Source organism: Bombyx mori, chromosome 18 (assembly GCF_030269925.1).
Source record: "Bombyx mori chromosome 18, ASM3026992v2".
NCBI lineage: Eukaryota > Metazoa > Arthropoda > Insecta > Lepidoptera > Bombycidae > Bombyx > Bombyx mori.
Window position 1 is genome coordinate 9,105,038 of NC_085124.1, and position 20,407 is coordinate 9,125,444.

At 35.6% G+C, this 20,407-nt stretch overlaps 1 protein-coding gene and 1 non-coding gene across 5 annotated transcripts in view; both read left to right on the plus strand.

Moving 5' to 3' along the window:
* LOC101740012 (semaphorin-2A) overlaps positions 1 to 20,407 on the plus strand; it is a 430,077-nt gene that overhangs the window by 368,400 nt on the left and 41,270 nt on the right. For all 4 annotated transcript variants that reach the window (XM_021349434.3, XM_004928238.4, XM_012692089.4 and 1 more), the window contains one exon: positions 5,002 to 5,109. In XM_021349434.3, the coding sequence (XP_021205109.1) occupies positions 5,002 to 5,109 (108 nt within the window). The remainder of the gene's footprint in view (positions 1 to 5,001; positions 5,110 to 20,407) is intronic.
* On the plus strand, positions 16,489 to 16,627 carry Mir3225 (microRNA mir-3225). The gene has a single exon (NR_107510.1). It is a non-coding gene; the product is annotated as a microRNA mir-3225 (primary transcript).

The window sequence follows — 20,407 nt, forward strand, 5'->3', positions numbered from 1 at the left end:
CTAAACACGGTGTCGTTACACGAAAAAGGCTGGAAAAATGCCATCGGCAAATTCCGTAAGTCGGCTACCGGCCCGACAGTTGGTTTGTTGTTTTAAGTCCCTCACTCTCGGTAGTGCTATTGAGGAAATTCCACTTAAACTAATCGTGACTTTCTCGGATTTTAAAAATTAGAACTTGAGAAAATCGACCTACTATATTTTAATGATTTAATTTAAGTTTATCAGTAAGTAATGCATGAAACTTAATTTTCATTACCCTAAGATTCTTTACTCAACAAGCAATAAAACATGGTGCATTAAGAATGCAAATCGACGTTTTAAAATCCGTAATAAAAACCATTGTGAAAAGAAAAACAGTATTCAAGGCATAAAAATGCGAGAGCGGGCCGTAAATCTACTTACGTACAAAGTGGCGAATAATTAACGAAATGGTCCAATCGAAGGCATTAGTTCCCAGCGAAGTTATGCGAGAGCTGCCAGCTAAGTGCCGTTAAAAGAAACTTAGACGTGAGCTCGATTGTTCTGCTTAATTCTGATTGTTTCTGAGTGCAAAACAGTTTTCTGTTCGCGTCAGTGCGACGGCTGAGCATTAAGAGTATATTAATCCGTTAATTACTTTAGAACAATCTCGCGAAGTTACCTCAGCGGGCACGGCCCAAAGAAACAAGAAGAAAAGTTTTTATTGGGAAACAAAGCACTCGGTTAATTGTTTGTACGCACGTGCCCATTTGTATACTCATTTCGACGAGCTACAAGATTTCTTAAACTATCTGCCAATTTTTTTCCACTCAAAGGACAATAGATCAGCTAATAAACCAATTTACGCTGCTTTATGGTCGTAACTGCTTTTGTGATTGTTATAAATTGTTGATAAACCTAAAATTGTCTCAATAAAATATAAACGCTACATTTGAAATGAGTTTTAATAATAGCATATTTTATTATCCATTGCTTAATCGGTTTCTCTATTGGCCATCTGTCATTTATTTATTCTCTTTGAGTAAGAACAAGTCTATTTCTGTTCGCGAATACACTTCACTCGTTACTGTCCAACGACTGTTGGCTGCAACATTGATGATTCTATAGTTAGACATAACATAGAAGTGACATTTCTGTGTTACTTCTATGAATACAGCCTTATAAAAGCATTTCAGTCTTTCTAGACTTTTTTATAAGACTGCTAGCCGTACTCGCCCGCTTCTCTGGGTATTTAAAATTAACGCTATTACTTATTGTCATTATTATTAGGGAGTCCAACACTCATATAAATATTAGCCTATCCATTAAGTACATGTATTTTCTACATGGATACCAAGTTTCAAGTCAATCGGATGCATGGTAGTTATAACGGAACATCCGTAAAAACCACTGTAGATTTATATATACAGTACAGAAGTATAGATTTGATACTGATAACGACTAATGTCAGAACTTCAATACGAATAGATAATTTGTTCTGATATTATTTTTTTTATAATTCGTGTTATAATCACAATCAAATGCACAAAACGATAATGAATAGTTTAATATGTCCGATTTTTCAAATGAAACCTTAATGAACTGCAACGGACCAACAGCGCCGTACCCGGTGAAACGAGCAATGCATATTTCTGTCATTCGGAATATTAATGTCCCGTTTAATATTTATGCCGAGCGCATATTTGCATAATCACAGCATGCGAACACTCATACACATCAGTGTACTTTCGCATATTACTATTATTCCAATGAATTTCGCCTCGAGTGCTCCTATATCTGTCTACTTGTGAACGAAATTTCCAGCGCAGAACAATGAGTGCACAACGAATATTTTGGGATTTTTTAAGTGAAACTTCTTTGGAATTGTTGTGGTTTCAAACTCGATGAAACGAAATGAAACGAAACGAAAAGATAAGTCCATAGAGACACAAACACCTAAATGTATAGGATTCAGCCGGCGAGAGAATGAGATAGAACACATTATACGTGAAGTTAAAATATCAATTCACAGAGGGCGCTACCTCATACTATAAAAGATGATTTACAATTATTTCTATTTAGTTTGTTATCAACCTATGTCGCTGCACGTAAATTCAACAATTCCTGAATCGCGGTGACGAGATGTTACACAGTTGATAGACGTTCTCGTATTTCTCTTGCTAAATCATACTTACTTGGCGTAAGAATTACTAAGAATACCCTGATCATGCAGGGGATTCCCCCAGGGTGAGGCTGCTCCATTGCACTGCGGAGTGGTTGACCCTTGCGATTATTTCTAATTTTTTTTAAGTTTCACTTCTACCGTGTGTGACTTGCACACATACACATATTTTTTTCTGCATATAATCATAATAAGTAATTCCGGGATCATGTACTTCTCAGCGTACTTATCCATGGTAGAGGGAGCTGGGTAAGCCGTTCTATAAGTTTTAAGTAGTTAACGAAGCCCACACTCTTCATAGAGTGAAAGCAACCTCCCAGCTTTATGACATAAAGTGAAATTCTCAATAGTACTGACACGTCTATTTTATGCTTCAGACCGAAACGCGCGAATATTTTTCGGTAGAAATAAGTTGGATAGGGATATAGGGATAACATCCATGCGGGATTATGATCAACAAAATTTAGTTACAACAATTTTTTGTTGGAGACATTTGCGGTAGGTAGTGGTTTCTTTGTGCCCCTGACATTACTGACATCTACCATAAGAAAGACGTTAGCTACTACCCTTAGGAGGGCCGTACTCTCGTCTGCCACCGAGTTCAATTGCACAATAGCGACACCTATATAATCCGCACCCCCTAGTGGGTAAGACCACCCCAAAAGTAACATATATTTATTAGATGTGCTTAATTTTTCTTACGTTTTATTATGGACATTTTAAAGCAAAATCGATCGATTTCCAAAATAAAAATGGCTGGATGATATTTTCGACGTAAAGCTTACAGTTTTCGTGGTCATAGGCGGCCGATAAAAGTAGTATTATTTGTGGGTATTTATGTGTAAACAAAATTCGAAACAATAATTATATTTTTCATTAATCATTTTCCTGTATTTCATTGTTGACTGGAAACTTAATCTTTCTTACATCGTGTTGACGACAGCTTAATAACAACAGATTAGCTGTAAATACTCGACTAATCCTTTTATCGTAAACACCCTTCACATTTTGAAAATAAATTGAAAAAAAGGACTTGTTCTTATCAAATTGTTCTTAATATTATAGTGTATTATTATTAGAGATAAGTCCCGCCGTTAACTACATAGGCGGCACTGAAAATTTCGGGAATTAACGAAGTGACACAATATTACTATTTAAAAATGTATTTATTGCTTTTCGAAGTATTCTCCGCGAAATTTGACACATTTTTCCATACGATGGAACCAATCATTGAAGCAACCATTCCATTCGGAAGTTGGGGTCTCCAAAATGGCCGTTTTGTAGGCGTCCACAGCTTTTTCAGGTGATGAAAATCTCTGTCCACGCAATTTATTCTTTATTTTAGGGAAAATATAGAAATCATTAGGGCTTAGGTTGGGGCTGTACGGCGAATGGTCTAATAATTCTATGTTTTCTTGCTTTTAAAACTCTTTTGTTCTGTGCGCGGTGTGAGAACTCGCATTGTCGTGATGGAGGATGATGCGGCGGTTGCAGTTCTCTTTACGGAGTTCAGAAACGACCTGTGACAAACAAATGCTAGCATACCATTCTGCATTAACCGTTCTTTGCCCCTCAAGAGGAATAGTCGTAACATGGCCGCTTTTGGAGACAAACGTGGCCACCTTTTTTTTTGCAACACTCCGTGAACGAACAATTTTTGTTGGCTTTAACTCATTTTCGAACACCCAAACTCGTGACTGGTTTTTTGTTTCGGGTTCGTACGCGTATATCCAGGATTCGTCACCTGAGACAATGTTATATACAGCATTTGAGGATCCTGCATGGAATCTTTCGAGAGTTCTGACGCACCAAGTAACGCGAGCCGCTTTTTGCTCTTCACAGAGCGAATGCGGTATCCATCGGGAAAACAACTTTTTTACACTTAATTGTTCATGCAAGATTATTTGTATTTGACTCATGCCAATGTCTAAAGTTGCCTGAATTTCGCGGTATGTCACATGTCGATCTTCCTCAATCAGCTTACGCACAGCATCAACGTTTTCTTGGGTGACTGCAGTTTTTGGACGACCTTGACGGGGATCATCACTGAGCTTGACACGTCCACTTTGAAACTCAGCAAACCAGCGATAAATTGTGGTTTTGGATCGGGCTTCATTACCAAATGCAGAAATCATCCGGTCAACACACTGTTTTTGTGTTAAACTACTTCGAAATTCATAATAAATCATCGCTCTTGAATTTTCTCGAGTCAATTCCATTTTCTCAACGACTAAACAAGTTTGACAAAACCTCGTGACAAGACCGAGAATCTTTTTTTAAATAAATAAATGGTATTCGATTTTTAAAACCAAGGAGTTTTCAATTAAAAAGATTTTAATATGACAGGAACAGTGGAAATATTCCATTCCCGATACTTTTAGTGCAGCCTAGTACATAGTATAAAACAAAGTCGCTTTCTGTGTCCCTATATCTGTCTGTCCCTGTGTATGCTTAAATCTTTACAACTACGCAACGGATTTTGATGCAGCTTTACAATTGACACTTCGACCTCATGTCACGGTATTCACGTTGTGGTATTTTTGGTTCTAAAATTGCCGCAGTACATAATATAGTCGTTTGTCAAAAGCAATGGTGACTTTGACCGCACTTCTTATAGGCCATCCGCCGTACAGCCCCGACCTAAACCCTAATGATTTCTATACTTTCCCTAAAATAACGTTAAATACGTATTTTCTTAGAAAATATGAGACGTAATAGAGAGATGTAAAAACATATTGAAAGAATTATATTTATTTTTAGAATTACATAGCTTGAAAATTAAACATTACTTCCAATCCGAGAAGAAAAACTTTCTGTATTTGTTTTGTAATTTCCCGATTCATTCTTTTTATTTTTTTCAGCATTTCGACTGTCGAAACCACATCCGTGTAATTCAACCTATGGGCGACGGATCACGCCTGTATGTCTGCGGTACCAATGCTCACAGCCCGAAGGATTGGGTCTTATATGTAAGTACTAGTAAATTTTATTAAAATACTAGCTGACCCGGCAGACTTCATAATGCCTCAATCGATAAATAAAAGACACATCAAGGGAAAAACAAAATTGTTTATTTTTATATAATTCCGAGCTTTTTTATATTTTCTCACCTTTTAAATCTTCCCTGGACTTCCACGAATAATTCAAGACCAAAATTAGCCAAATTGGTCTAGCCGTTCTCGAGTTTTAGCGAGACTAACGAACAGCAATTCATTTATATATATATATACCTAGTCAGGTCATAAATTCTGTCACATGTTTAATGTAAAATAATTGAAACAAGTTTATTCATTATGTAACCATTCATATACCAAAATGAACTTAACAAAACATAGATTCTTATGACACTAAAGTTTATTAAAAATGACCTCCGAGATTTTGAATACAGGCCTTCAATCTGCGCGGCAATTCGTCTATCGCAGCACGAACGATGTCCATGTCAATATCGGCGGCTGCCTTAATCAAGGATGTCATGAGTGACTCCAAATTGGGATGAGGCTTTGAGCACGCCTTTTCCTCCAAGTGTTGCCATATCTTGTAATCTAACGGATTCAAATCTGGACTGGAGGAGGGCCAGTCTTCGTGCCGGATGAAGTAATCGACTTCACGCGCCGCCAGCCAGTCTTGTGTGCTCTTCGCTCTATGAGCTGGCGCCGAATTTTGTTGGAATACCCAGTGCCTGTTATTGAACATGGTATGAGAAACAGGTTCCACAAGGTCCGTCAGGACTGTATTTTGATACACAACTGCATTCGTTTTTACACCTTTCTCACAAAAATGTACCTCTGTTAAGCCCCAATAAGAAACTCCCAACCATACCATGAGCGAGGATGGAAAATGACCTCGTTGGACACGCGGAATACGGTTGCTCGCTTCTTCACTACTGTGTGCGTACACCTTATCATTTTGTTTGTTGTAGCTCTCTTCTACGGTAAAAATTTTTTCATCCGAAAAAATAATTTCCCGATATTTTTTTCCCGCGTACCGCTTCAACAAAGCGCGGCATCTCTTCAGTCTCAGGTCTATTAGACGAGCATTCAAACGATGTCCTGTTTTTCTTCGATATGCCCGAAGCCCTAAGTCTTCATTTAACACCCTTTTCACCGTGGTTCTGCTTAACCCCATCTGAAGGGCCAACAGTTTCTGCTTACGTTTGGGATTTCTTTGAATTCGCGCCTTCACAGTTTTTATCACTGCTGGAGTCCTAACAGACCGAGAGCGACCACTTCTTGACCTGTCATCTACACTAGAGTCTTCATTGTATCGTTTGATGGTACGATAAACGAATATTTTGGTTATATTAACATTTTTCAGTATGTTAAAAATTTGAATTGGCGCGTAACCGCAACGACGCAACGCAATAACTGCAACACGGTCTTCTTTAAGCGTCCACTCCATATTTAAAAATGAATAAAATTCTAAAAGTATACATTTTTATTTTCATGAACAATTCGAAATTCGAATTCAATAAACTTTTTTGTGGCCAACATTCTAAAAGAAAAGTTTTTACTGTGTGACAATAGTTATGACCTGACTAGGTATAGATTCAGTCAGTTACAATTTTCAGTGAAAGCTAAATTTACATAATTATATCGTGACTCTTATGTACCGTCTCCGATAAACCTATCTATAGACCTGATATATTACTCGTAGTATGAGTAACGTGAAGGAAATTGAATTGAGGTATAAAGTCGACATTTGATTTATATTTATAACAGAGGCCTCCTCTCTTCAAACCAAAAAAAAACTGGATGAACCCGATTGACACGCACAGCTCATTTTTCAAAGCTTTAAAATTTTAATGCCTATTTAAAAAAACGATAACTCGTTGATATCTCATTCTGCAGAATACCAATAAAATTTTCACGGAAATATTATCATCGCCTAACTAGGCTATCTCGCTCCAGGCACATGTGACTAAAGCCGGCCATTATCTAAAGACTACTTCAACTGATCCCTATATGTGACTTGGAGACTAGCCAACAGTGCAACAGATCTCCAACAGGTTCCACTATATTGTGCCACCGAAAAACATTTAAAAACTAAATTGAATGTTTAATGTCGAAACCTAATGGTTGAAATATTATCATTGTCAAGAATACCGTCCAATATTGAAATTGCAGTTTCGAACATTTTTATCAAACAGTATTGTTTGTCACAATTGTGTCTCATAGTTTTATTACCAAGAAATAAATAAGAATCTTCTCTATTTTTTGCGTTTTCTTCTAAAGCATTAGTTGGCATTATGATGAATATTTTTTTGTAAATCGGATTTATTGTTCAACGTCAAGTTAAAATGTGTATTCTGTATTCTTATAATTCTTTTAAGCTTCTTCTCCTACACTTATAAGCATTAGGCTTAAATTCGAACAAACAACATTATCAAGTATACCTATACTTATGTATATTCAGATAAATCATAAAGCAAAATTGACGAGATAACCCGTCAATAAACGCCATTAAATGAGAATTTTCAATATAAAGTAAAGAGACTGATGTCGTTAAAGACGCATCTACATTCAGATAGGTTCATAAAAGCAGTAGTTTTCTAACGGGAACCGCTATGAATTTCACGGACAGTGGCTCCAAACGACGCAGCCAGACGAGCAGGGATTTCACTCGTCGCGAGAATATTTTCAAGTGACTTCGACGCTTCTTCTTTATCAATCACATTACGTGCAAATATATTTTCAGGTTTACGAACTTCGTTTTCATCAAATTCTTTTATAATGGCTATTTTTACTTGAGAATTGTGTCTGTAATTTGTTTCTTTTTCTTTATCAATCATATTACGCGCATTTATATTTTAAGGTTCACGAACTTGATGTTGATCAAATGCCTTTCTAGTAGCTATTTTTAGTTGAAAATCTAGTCTGTAAAAATTTGTCTCTGTTTTTGTGCAGTAATTTTTAACTTTAATAATAATATGGGTTTTAACGCAATGGAAATCTAAAACAGACCGCAATAAATTTCGCGACCCCGTACACCTCTCACTCTTGCTTCTCTTGACTTTCATGTAATTTTATGATATATAGGCGGTCGTTTTGACCCTTCACACGTTTTATCGGGGTCCTAACAGAGTTTATATACCGCAATTTTTTTTTCAAATTCCCTCTTTAAAGTATGCATAGGATGAATTTACTGAAGATAAAAATTATGGCCCTATCAAGTTTTCTCCTACTTTATTAAACGTTTATAGCTACGTGAATGTTGTATTGTGTTTATCTACAAGACAAATAAAATGTTTACGATGTAGGTTCTATTATTAGAGCAGTTTCTCTGGTGAAACGCAATACGCGAGTGCTCCCCTCTCCAAGCGCTCCAAATTGTCGGCTGCAAAGATAAATCCCGCAATAACTCGGGAAATTCAAACTAATAGGAAGGCAAAAATTGAAAATATATCATTGATACTTTCGCGGAGGGGACGAGACCGTGTTGTTACACGCAGGCCCATCTCTTATACAGATCGCTGACAAAACAGAGATAGTTCGGTGTTTTAACGTGGCTGACTGTTGAACCATCTTAATTCCCTTTTTGAATCGGTTTAATTAACTTTCGTATCGCGTTCGCGCAGACCGTTTTGATAATTTGAACTAAAATGCAAATTTCGTCCAGTAAAATCAAATCGGTGAATATAAAAACAAAAGCGTTTTTTTTTTACAGATTACGACGTATCAATGAAATATTTATTTTATGAAATAAATATTGATACACTTTCATTCAAGGCGGCTTATAAAAAAAAAAAAAAAAACAAAAAAAATCGCTACTACGTTTCAGTAAAGAATAATTTACGAAGATTTTCACTTAACGCATTAGATACAGAAATGAACCGGTCACAATTCGAAAAAAAATTTAGTCAGTCCCGCTTATATTCAAATTTAGACTACACTTTATTTCAAGATGTATGGACTTAAGTTAAAATTGGCCGTGAACTCGATCAATCCGTCAATAGAAATAAAAGTGTCGGTATATTGTGCAAAACATATATCGTTTTTAAATCACCAAGTCATTTGACCGAAACCCTAAATCAGAAATCAGGCGATACATATCCTTCTTGCGAATGATTCATGTGATATTCTCCCTCGGTTCTAGCGTAATGCGTCTCTGCGGCCGGTGGTTGAGGCCCGTCAGTTTCAAAAATTGAGTGAAATCACATGTATAGAATTGATAGGACCCACGGTACATGCGGCGGGCGCATCGAGACGGTGCAGAACTAACCGAACGATCCATATTTGCTGCAACCGCCAATTTATATCTATTCCGTTATAAATGGCCGCACGCGATTGAACGCCAATGGGAAACAAATGACGCGCTTGTTTCTATTTGTACTGCGGATGATTGGTGTCCCCCAGTGCTTTGTTATCGAAATAATAATAAACGTTACAATTTCTTTTAGGTTACTAATTTTCAAACAATTTTTTTATTGCCTTTGTAGGCAGATGAGGATACAAGCCCACCTGATGGTGAGTGATTACCGTCGCCAATGGACGTCAGCAAATCTAGTTGCAGAGCCAAACCGCTGCCCGCCACTAGAGTGTACCGATAATATGATTATAAACTTACGTTAATACAAATACATATTATTAACAATAAGCCCTTAGCATTGCCATCAATTAAGTGGATTTTCCTTTGTATGGATAAATTAACTTCCAGTCTACCTTCTTAGTGCTGCTGTCTCTTTGAGACATAAGTTAGATGTATCAGCTGTATTAAAATCGTTTCCCGCCCTCAAACCCAGAATGCATAGACGCTTTGGGGCAAGAATAAAATAAAACGGCCTCACAATATGCCTTTAATTAAATTAATGTTCTTATTTTAATACTTAACGGTACAATCGTGCGATAATTTAAATTTACAGCGAATCTTACGTGGTAGGACGTCTTGTGAGTCCACACGGGCAGGTACCACAACCCTGCCAATTTTTGCCGTGAAGCAGTAATGCATTTCGGTTTGAAGGGTGGGGCAGCCATTGTACTGTAAAAACGGAGACCTTAGAACTCATATCTCAACGTAGGTAGCGGCATTTACGTTGTAGATGACTATGGGCTCCGGTAACCACTTAACATGCGGTGGGCTGTGTGCTCGTCCACCCACCCGTCTAAGCAATAAATAAATAAACAAGAATATAATTTTTATAGTATCTACGAACACATATTGTAGATAAAAATAAATCATTTATTCATTATTTACTTCGAATAGATTAATAATAAACGAATTAGAAACTTTACGAAAGTGGAATTTTAAAGTCAAATAGGCTTAGCACTGAAGCCGTGAAATTGCGTACTGGAGTATTATTCAAAATTACTCGTAGGTGTTTTCCAATTCATTAAGCACCGCTACGAAAAATCGATTCGGCATTCCAAATTTAAACGAGGACAATCGATAAAGGCGGCTATAAGCATTTTTATTCGAACAAGACAGATGGAATGCGTTTTAAATCTCCTATTAAGTACAAATCGCAGTACTGCAGAGGGGACAGGTAACAAACGGCACCTGTTTTTCATTCCTTTCTCATTTCTTACGTTATTTTAACGAGGTCGTAGTAAAAAGTAAATAAGACTGTAAACAAAAATTAAATAAATACTTTGATTATATATTATTATTGAAGTTGAACGTGTATTTATTGAAATAAGAATTTTCGGTAATTTTATGTTTCGTTTCTCATTGCTTACGACAGAGCATATTCTGAGATAGTTCCAGATAGATCCAGATAGTTAGCTGTCCACCCTGGTAATGCCAACCCACGAAAAAGTGATTAATACCTTATAGGTTTATAGGGTGGGAATGGTCTTACACACTCCAATTGAGACTATGGGCACGTCTGGCAATATTTCCGTTGCTTTGTCTTTTGAATTTTTTCTAACTATCAACTGTAAAAAATGTATAGTAGTTGGCGAAATATTGCGGGAATAATACACCAAATTATCTCTTGCTTATTGTAAAGCACACTTTAAAATACAGCTTGTCACAAGCTACAGCGTCATTTCCAAAAATATTTTTTTTCTTCTGTTTATTACCTTGATAAATAATTGAAATATACCACTATCCATTACAAAATTTGCACGCATTATAAGCATGCTCTGTAGGTTTTACAATCCTGTCCATTTTTGCCCCGAAGCAATCATGTTTTTCGGTTTAAAGAATCGGATAGCCATAATCACTTAAACGAAATTGAATAACGAAATAAAATGATAACATTTATACCGGTGTATTAATAAATTTAATAATGTCAAAATTAACATCGTCCCTGGAATTTTTTTAAACGATTTTGTACATGTTTTTTTAGATTCGTACCTTGGAAAGTAGTCGACGGGAAGTTCACATTGATCTCAAAAGTTGTTTGACTTTGATCCCTTTAGGCAAATATTTCCTTTCGTAAGTCAACCGTTTTATTTACCTCCAGGGTCCTTAAGTTTTCGCTGTTTACCTTTTGAAGGATACCATCAATTAGTACCGCCACGTTTATTTTTATTTTTTTGTATGTTGACTTCATTTTAAATTAGTCTTTAAATGAGTCCTTTGAAATAAAACGTTCGCTCTGATTATAACTAATTCAAAAGCCGTCCGTTAAATTTTCATTGAACATTCTCGACACAACAAGTTTAATTTTCATCATAAACAACATACATAGTTGATCCGTGAACAGCCGCGAATTTATCTCACTTTGTATTGCGAAATGCACTTCGGAAAATCACTTTATAATCTATGCAATACAGCGTTCATACAGGGACGCCGCATAACCATTTTTGCGCTCGGCTGTACGAGGCGATGTTCGTATCGTAAAATTTCATACTGAATGCATTTTAGTTGTGCTCGCGATAGTAGCGGTGAATTTTTTAAAAGCCGTATCTTGAAGCGCGAAGTATTTGACGTATATTAAAAATTTTACTTCAAGAATAGGTAACACTTTTTTTTTATCTATATATTAATACGGGAAGCAAAAACTTTGTATCCCTTTTTACGAAAATTGCGCGGACGGAGGAGTATGAAATTTTCCACACTTATAGAGAATATAAAGAAGAAGTGCACAATGCTAATATTTTTTTTAAAATAATGCATAAAAGATACATTAAATCAATAAAGAAAACATTACACATACTACATACCGTGTATTTGACGCACACACGCATGTATACTATTTATTGTCAAACTTTTGTTCTTGACGTCTGTGGTCAAATTGAGAATAGATTAAATATTGTTTGTCTTTATTAATATTTTTTTATAGAGTAGCCTTGGCGAAATATGTGATTATAGAAGTATAAAATACAATCATAATAGGGTACAAGCTTACAATTCCAATTAATTATAGTCGAATTTCGACTACTGCGGGACCTTTAGTTCTAATAATTTCTTTATTATTTTCGTATTTAGCTTAACGTAATTCAATATCATTACTTGTATGACAGTTGTGTTTCTGGTGACCTTTAAACTTTGGTAATTCGATGAACGGTGTAAAGTTCAATAAAATAAAGTTGGTCGAAAGTTTTAACCTTATAAAGTATCACTTTCGTGTTTGGAAATTATACGAATTCCAAAAGAATTATTTTCAACAAAGATACCTTTATTTTTATTTTTTGAAGTGAAACTTCCTTATCGGCGTTGGAAAAAAATTTACCGTCACATTTTTCGGTTACGCGTCACATTTTTCCGTTACGCGCCATCTGTTTTGTATTCATGTCTATGATAATAAAATCCTTTTGTTTAAACTTTATCTAATTTAACTTTTTTGTATTCATGTCTATGATAATAAAATCCTTTTGTTTAAACTTTATCTAATTTAACTTTATTTAACCAATTTCTAGAAAGTTGCATGTAGATCATTTTTCGAAAAATAAGGCCATAAACAAGTTTCACTTCTTACGTGTGTACACTAGTACACGCACACATTTTTTTTATTATTGATAGATGGTTTGACGAGCTCACAGCCCACCTGATGTTAAGTAGTTACTGGAGCCCATGGACATCTACAAAGTAAATGCGCCACCCACCTTGAGACATAAGTTCTAAGATCTCAGTATAGTTACAACGGCTGCCCCACCCTTCAAACCGAAACGCATTACTGCTTCACGGCAGAAATAGGCAGGGTGGTGGTACCTACCCGCGCGGACTCACAAGAGGTCCTACCACCAGTTATTTATTTACCTTTGAGCAGAAGAGAGTTAAGTGGTTACTGAAAGTTGACAACACAACATGAATCCACCGGCCGCTTCAACGCCTAACGTTGGGATAATATGGATCCTAACGCAGATTAGTAAATGTTAGGGGACTTATTAATTAACATGACCAAATATTACGGGTATCAAGAAATCTAGTGTGTCCATTTTCTGATCGATAATAGCAGAGTAATTAAAAATACTATGGAGTAGACAGAAAACTGTGGAGTATTCGAAGTATCGAAAACAATATTATGACAGTAACAAAACGAGAAATTGAACCGATGCCGAAGAAAATAATAATAATCGAACACTCTCTATCTTTGATCATCTGTGTGCTTAGTGTGAGTTTTTTGACGTTCTCGAAAGCGTAAAAGTAACTCAAATTTGTATGCAGTTGGAACAGCGCCCCTAGCGACAAACGTAAGCAAACGTTCCAAATCCATACAAATATGATTTTAACTTTTACGCTATCGAGAACGTTAAAAAACTCGCACTAAGCGCATTGAGCCTTAAGCATACTTCCTTTTTCACATCACTTATGTCAGAGCGATCGTGATCGTCATTTTAACATTTTAGTTAGTTCGGTTTACATTCAAATTTAGACTTTTTTTTTATTGCTTAGAATTCGAGGACGAGCTCACAGCCCACCTGGTGTTAAGTGGTTACTGGAGTCCATAGACATCTACAATGTAAATGCGCCACCCACCTTGAGATATAAGTTCTAAGGTCTCAGTATAGTTACAACGGCTACCCCACCCTTCAAACCGAAACGCATTACTGCTTCACGGCAGAAATAGGCGGGGTGGTGGTACCTACCCGTGCGGACTCACAAGAGGTCCTACCACCAGTAAGAAACTACCACGTCATATTTCATGATGTGCGGCATTACCGTTGCGATATCTATGGACTTAAGTTAAAATTGGCCGTGAACTCATGAGTATCAATGCTGTGTGGGCAGATGCTATGTAGAATGACGAATAGTAATACACAAACTTACACCGGCACCTGCAATTCAGCTCAAACAATTAGCATTAGCATTAGTACAAACGCGGTCGTCAATTATAAATCCTAACCATTTGTATATTTGAAATCTGTAGCAATATTTCAGCACAAACCGCTGTACTACAGCGCACAGGTGCAACGATTGTTCCGTTCTGAATTAGGAGCCAATATTGCAAAGAGTTTGCGATCGCATACAATGGCTATCTACTTTCATTGTCCATACTTTAAAAAATGGAATTCTGAAAACGCACCTGCCTCGATTTCGAAATGTTTTTTTATGAACTGATGGGTGTCTATAAAATGCCTGTCTTGAGACATTAGGAGAGAGAAGTCCCAATTACTTTGATTGAGGTATAATTAAATGAAATTGGAAATTAGGAATGCTTAACGGCAGTAATGAACAGGATGTTTGAACCCAATGCAGGGTTACTAGATGTTCTGTAGCTAAGATAAGAACCAAAAAACTATGGTTTATTTCGCTTAAGTATGAAAATAAGCGAGGATCTGGAAAAAACGTAGACAAAACTACTATTCACACAAAATCTATCAAGTATATTTCGAAATTTAAACCAATGCTACCAAAAAAAAATTCATTGCTTTTTTTTTTGTTATAGCCCTGACAGAAGTCACAAAGCTCATTCTAGGATTCACGTTGAAACTCTATAATTGTAAATCTGACATCAAAAGTCCACAGTTCTCGCAAAATCACTGATATTAAACGTTTGCAACACAAACAGTAACTGCATGTTTTAGTAAATAGAATCTGTAAAACAAACCAGCGCATGTAAAGTTTACCTTCGACTATTTCTTCTCGTACACAAACTGGGAGCATTCATAAAGTTATGTACCCAAGTACAGTAAGCAAGTTTGAAGAGAGACGTATCACTTGCATGCACAGAGCTCATTTCGTATGCTTTAAATAGAAATAAACGTGTAAAGTTTACACTGCAGGAATACTGAGGTATTCTAGGTCACTTTAAACTTGCATACGGTACAAGTTTTTCACTTGGTTCGTATTATGTGTGCGTTCATACATGATAAGTTCGAATCTTGTCTTGCTTTCCTTGAAAAGTGTATGAATGACTACTTAGCAAAAAGGAACACCGAGCGAGTATTCTTCTTCTATTGAAACAATGATATCCAGGAAATTGGTAATTGCAAGTTTTTTTTTGGAACGAAGTTCCTAAAAACGTCCGTAACGTAAGATTTTTATTAGTAATAAACAGTGTACGGCATAACTTTGTAATAACGTACAAAAAATAACATATTTTTTTATCATTAATTGACCATGATCTCAGAGCGTTCGTTTGCGCAATACACTAACTCTTATGCAAACAACCGTGAATGAAGTGTACCACAATAAGTTCGCACGTTACCGAATGACCGAGGGTTGTTGCGAAACCTCCAGTTTTATTTTCTTTATACCTCGAATATAGCTTTAAATTAATATTTTTATAATAAGGAACTTCGTTCTTATCCGGTGTCCCACAACACCACACATCTTTTTTTTTTATTATTGGTAGCGCAGTTTTCGTATATTTCTTCCATTCGCGAAGGTTATCACTACAAAACCACATTTTGAAATAGCCATGCAGACTACTGGCCATTAATACAATAATAATCTATTGTCAATATCACCGATACATATTGCTTTATCTATAACTAGCGACCCGCCCTCGCTTCGCTTCGGAATCATTAAAACAAACATGAAACAAAAAAAAAAAAATTTTTTTTAACAAAAGTAGCCTATGTTCATCATGGACAATGTCGGCTTCTAATGGAAAAAGAATTTTTCAAATCGGTCCAGTAGTTTCGGAGCCTATTCGAAACAAACAAACAAACAAATCTTTCCTATTTATAATATTAGTATAGATATAGATTTACTAGAAATACTGATTATCAACTCAATAGTTTCCAAATTATGTATCCGTAATACACATACCACACAGCCACCTAAACTACTTGAATACAAAGTAAATATCTACGTAGTTTCTAATTCAGATCATCCCCACAGGTTATTAACTGATAGTGACGTGGTTGTCAAAACTTTACGAACCTCCCCACTATCTTGTACAATTTGAGATCCCTTGTGCGTTTGAAAGTTACTCTTATGCGATACATAGTGACAAAGACAAGTTTCCTAATATACGTCGTAACTTATTACTTACATTGTAACTAAGAATTCATTGTGAAAGTTCAGTTTAGTTTGTTGACACTCCATTAAAATACATATGACTGTTTATAACACTGATTAGGCGTAGTACGAACTTGTTTCGAGGTTAATTATATTCAATGTGATGTGAAGTTGTTAATAAAGATTTGCTGCATTTGGAGTTACAAGCAAACAAACCTTTTGTTTTCATCCTGACTTTTTCTTGAGTTTTCCTTGAGTTCCACTTTAAAGATTGGGGCAATTGTTATACAATTCGACATAACCCGGTCTGTTATTCCTTTCGACCCGTATGCGTGGTATCCGTAAATGGGTGCCAAGGCGTTAAAAAAAAATTTTTTTTTATTGCTTAGATGGATGTACGAGCTCACAGCCCACCTGGTGTTAAGTGGTTACTGGAGCCCATAGACATCTACAATGTAAATGCGCCACCCACCTTGAGATATAAGTTCTAAGGTCTCAGTATAGTTATAAAATTGAGATAATTATACCTCATATCTCAAAGTGGGTAAAGGCCTTCAAGTTATGATGTTTATCTGTTTCTAAATTAATAACAGATGCGCTGTGAACGCGTACACTATATATTACGCAAAAATAAAAAAAAGTTATATTTTTTTTCTTTTTTTATTATTCGTATATATCTATTAATCGCATAAGTTATTAAACGTGAGTGAAGTACAAATGCTAACTTCAAAACGTACTCGCCTTAAAGTTCTCTATCACGAATATTCTTATCAAATATTCGAAGTGAGTGCAGAACTTGTAAGTTCGAAATGTCTCGAAACTTCAACAGTACGTATTACGTATGTAAAACAGCTATGCACAATGTATCGGGAAACCATTGTGGTACATCATACGACCCATGTGTGCAGGTGCACGGTACTCATAATACGTTTTTACAACCAAATGTAAAGCTTAGAAGAGCGTGTTAAACTTTAGCGATACCAAAGTAACGATTTCACTTTGACAAAATTTTGGGTTGTTTCGTTTTGTATTATCGTAAACTCGAAATGTTATTCAAGGTGTATTTCAAAACATACAACTTGGATAATATGTGGACTTTAATAATTTAAATATTATTTTAATTTAATTTGAAATATGAATGAAATAATAATAATAATATAATAATAATAAAAATCATTTATTGCCTTTCAAATTACAGAAAATAAAATGAAATACAAAAAAAAGAAAAGAAAAAAAAGGAAAAAAGGCAAAAGGAGGTGGCTCAGCTATTGCTGTTCAATGTTGATAAATCGAACAGCGCTGATTTTCAGTCGCCCCCGTTTCCCTTTGGTTCTTTGCGGGAATGAAGGCTAATTACGTGTGTACATACTTAGAATATGGTATAAATTAGTAAAACTAGTGAATTATAAAAATTTAAGAAAAAAACAAAACAAAATAAAGGAAATAAATTAGAATATTGAAATTGTCTGTCTATTGTAAAACATCCACTCTTTTATACTTTTGTAATACGATTCCTATTAATGTGTCTGTTTAATATGTAATAAAATCTATCACACCACATAATAATATTAACGCGCTGAATATGTCACCCGTAATCTATTTAAAAGTTTCTGATTCTTAAATAATTCCCAAAAAAAATCAACTAATCAATTAATCATATAATTTAACTGTAACTATAATTGTAAATTGAAGTTCTACTTATATGATTAATGAACAAATAATTTAATAGTGAAATAAAATAAGTTAGTAAGTGTTGTAAGTGGCAAGTAATAGTTGTAAAGTCTTAGTAAGTTAGTGTTTAGTTCAAAACAATTTAAATATAAAAGTATAATAACATACTATTAGGTATATTATTTTCATGTAGCTTTAATACTAATGTAACAACGAAATTGAAATCGAAAATATCTGAAAGCCTCTTTACAGAACTTCTGAAATTAATAAGTTAAACTCGACCACGCTTTGAAAGCTTAAATCTCACAACAAGAGAACTTTTGAATCACATCGTTATGTCAACGGACGGACGTTCATTCTGTCAATGAAAAGCTTTCTAGATGCTAATTTTGCAAACAAACAAAAGCGTAGGCCTAATGAGGGACGCTTGCGGGTCCGAAGACAAACTTTCTTATTCGAAGGGAAGGGCCCGGAGTTCTTCCGTTCACTCCATTTACTTGTTTATTCTGGACTTAGGAACTGAGCCCCGGGAAAAATAATGTATTGTAACACCAACGCTGTTAAATAGAATAAACAACATTAAAAATTTACTTTTTTATTTATTTATTGCTTAGATGGGTGGACGAGCTCACAGCCCACCTGGTGTTAAGTGGTTACTGGAGACCATAGACATTTACAACGTAAATGCGCCACCCACCTTGAGATATAAGTTCTAAGGTCTCAGTATAGTTACAACGGCTGCCCCACCCTTCAAACCGAAACGCATTATTGCTTCACGGCAGAAATAGGCGGGGTGGTGGTACCTACCCGTGCGGACTCACAAGAGGTCCTACCACCAGTAAAAAGTAAGTAGCTCTGTTTGTTATAATTTTTGGTAAGATTCCTCTATATTAAGCTATATGTACATATATTTCACACTAATAACATCAAATGTAATAATTTAAACGTATTCATAATATTCCATAAATACAGCAGTCTTTTGATCGAGTTAATGTTTTTGTCTTATTTATTTTGATTGTTTACAAACACCTGGCGAAATCTAACCGTTTCTTAATAATGAGTACTTAATATTTTAAATTTCACTGTTAATGGCTCTTAAAGCAATTTCCGTTAAGACTCCTCCGACGAAGGTCTACAGGGATCAAAGACTAAAAGGTGTTTATTGAAACAACTTTCCGTTATATCTACAACAGATTTTCATTAATTTATTGACAACATTTCCTGTAAGCGTATAAAAAAATACCAAAATAGTATTAATTTTTTTTTAATATCAGCAACATTATTTTGTTGCTCTAACTTATTCTTAGAAAAATAAGTGGCCGGATCAAGGGTGTAAGACGCGGGCACGTCTTCGCATGCCTAATTTAATCCTCGGCTTATTGAAATAAAAACGACATAGGTTTTCGACAGGTGCCGCGGGTTTCCGAGGGGAGATTCCGGTCACAGGTGCCACCGATGGTCGCGGCATCGATAAAATTTACATAAAGTCTCAATCCACTAGAACGAGCGATGCTGCCCACCCCACATTTATGCTACATTTAGTAATTTTATGATAATTTTGAGATCGCTACCGCCACCCATCGCATTATACTAATAGACGGATTCTTCGAACGACGTCGAAAAAAAAATTCGTACCGCCTCAAAATAATAAATAAGTTTCAGTTAATAAATGGCGTTCGATGTGAAACGAACATAAATTTTTTTGAGAAATTAATAGCAGATGTGTTTTTGAGTAGTGGGGCGTTGGACCGGGTGGCCGGTTTGCTGTTACTGACTTTGAAATGCATAAATTCAGTCGTAGCGTTTTATGTTTTACCGAAAAAAAAAAAACTTTTGATAAATGGCCCTTGAAATCGAAAAGTTTTGTGCGTCTAAAATTCCCATATACGATATTAATGCACCCCTCGGAAATTAATTTCGTGTTGTTACGAACATTATGTCTATGAAAACGCTGCAGAGATTGCATTAGCTGAAATTTAGCTTGTAACCACACGCTAAATAAATATTGTGGTTATTTGATTAAAACGAACGCAGGTAGCTTTAGGCTTACTGTATGGACTAATTGACTTAGCAAAATTTATTTAGATTGGGTTCATCTTAGCTGACACGGCAGACTTCGCAGTGTCTCAATCGATAAATAAAAGACCTAAACTTTTGTATAAAATAAACTTAAAACAAACAAAAGGACGGAGGGGGGGGGGACACATCAAAGGAAAAACAAAATTGTTATTTTTATTTAATTCCGAGCATTTTCATATTTATCTACGTTTTAAATCTTCTCTGGACTTCCACAAATAATTCAAG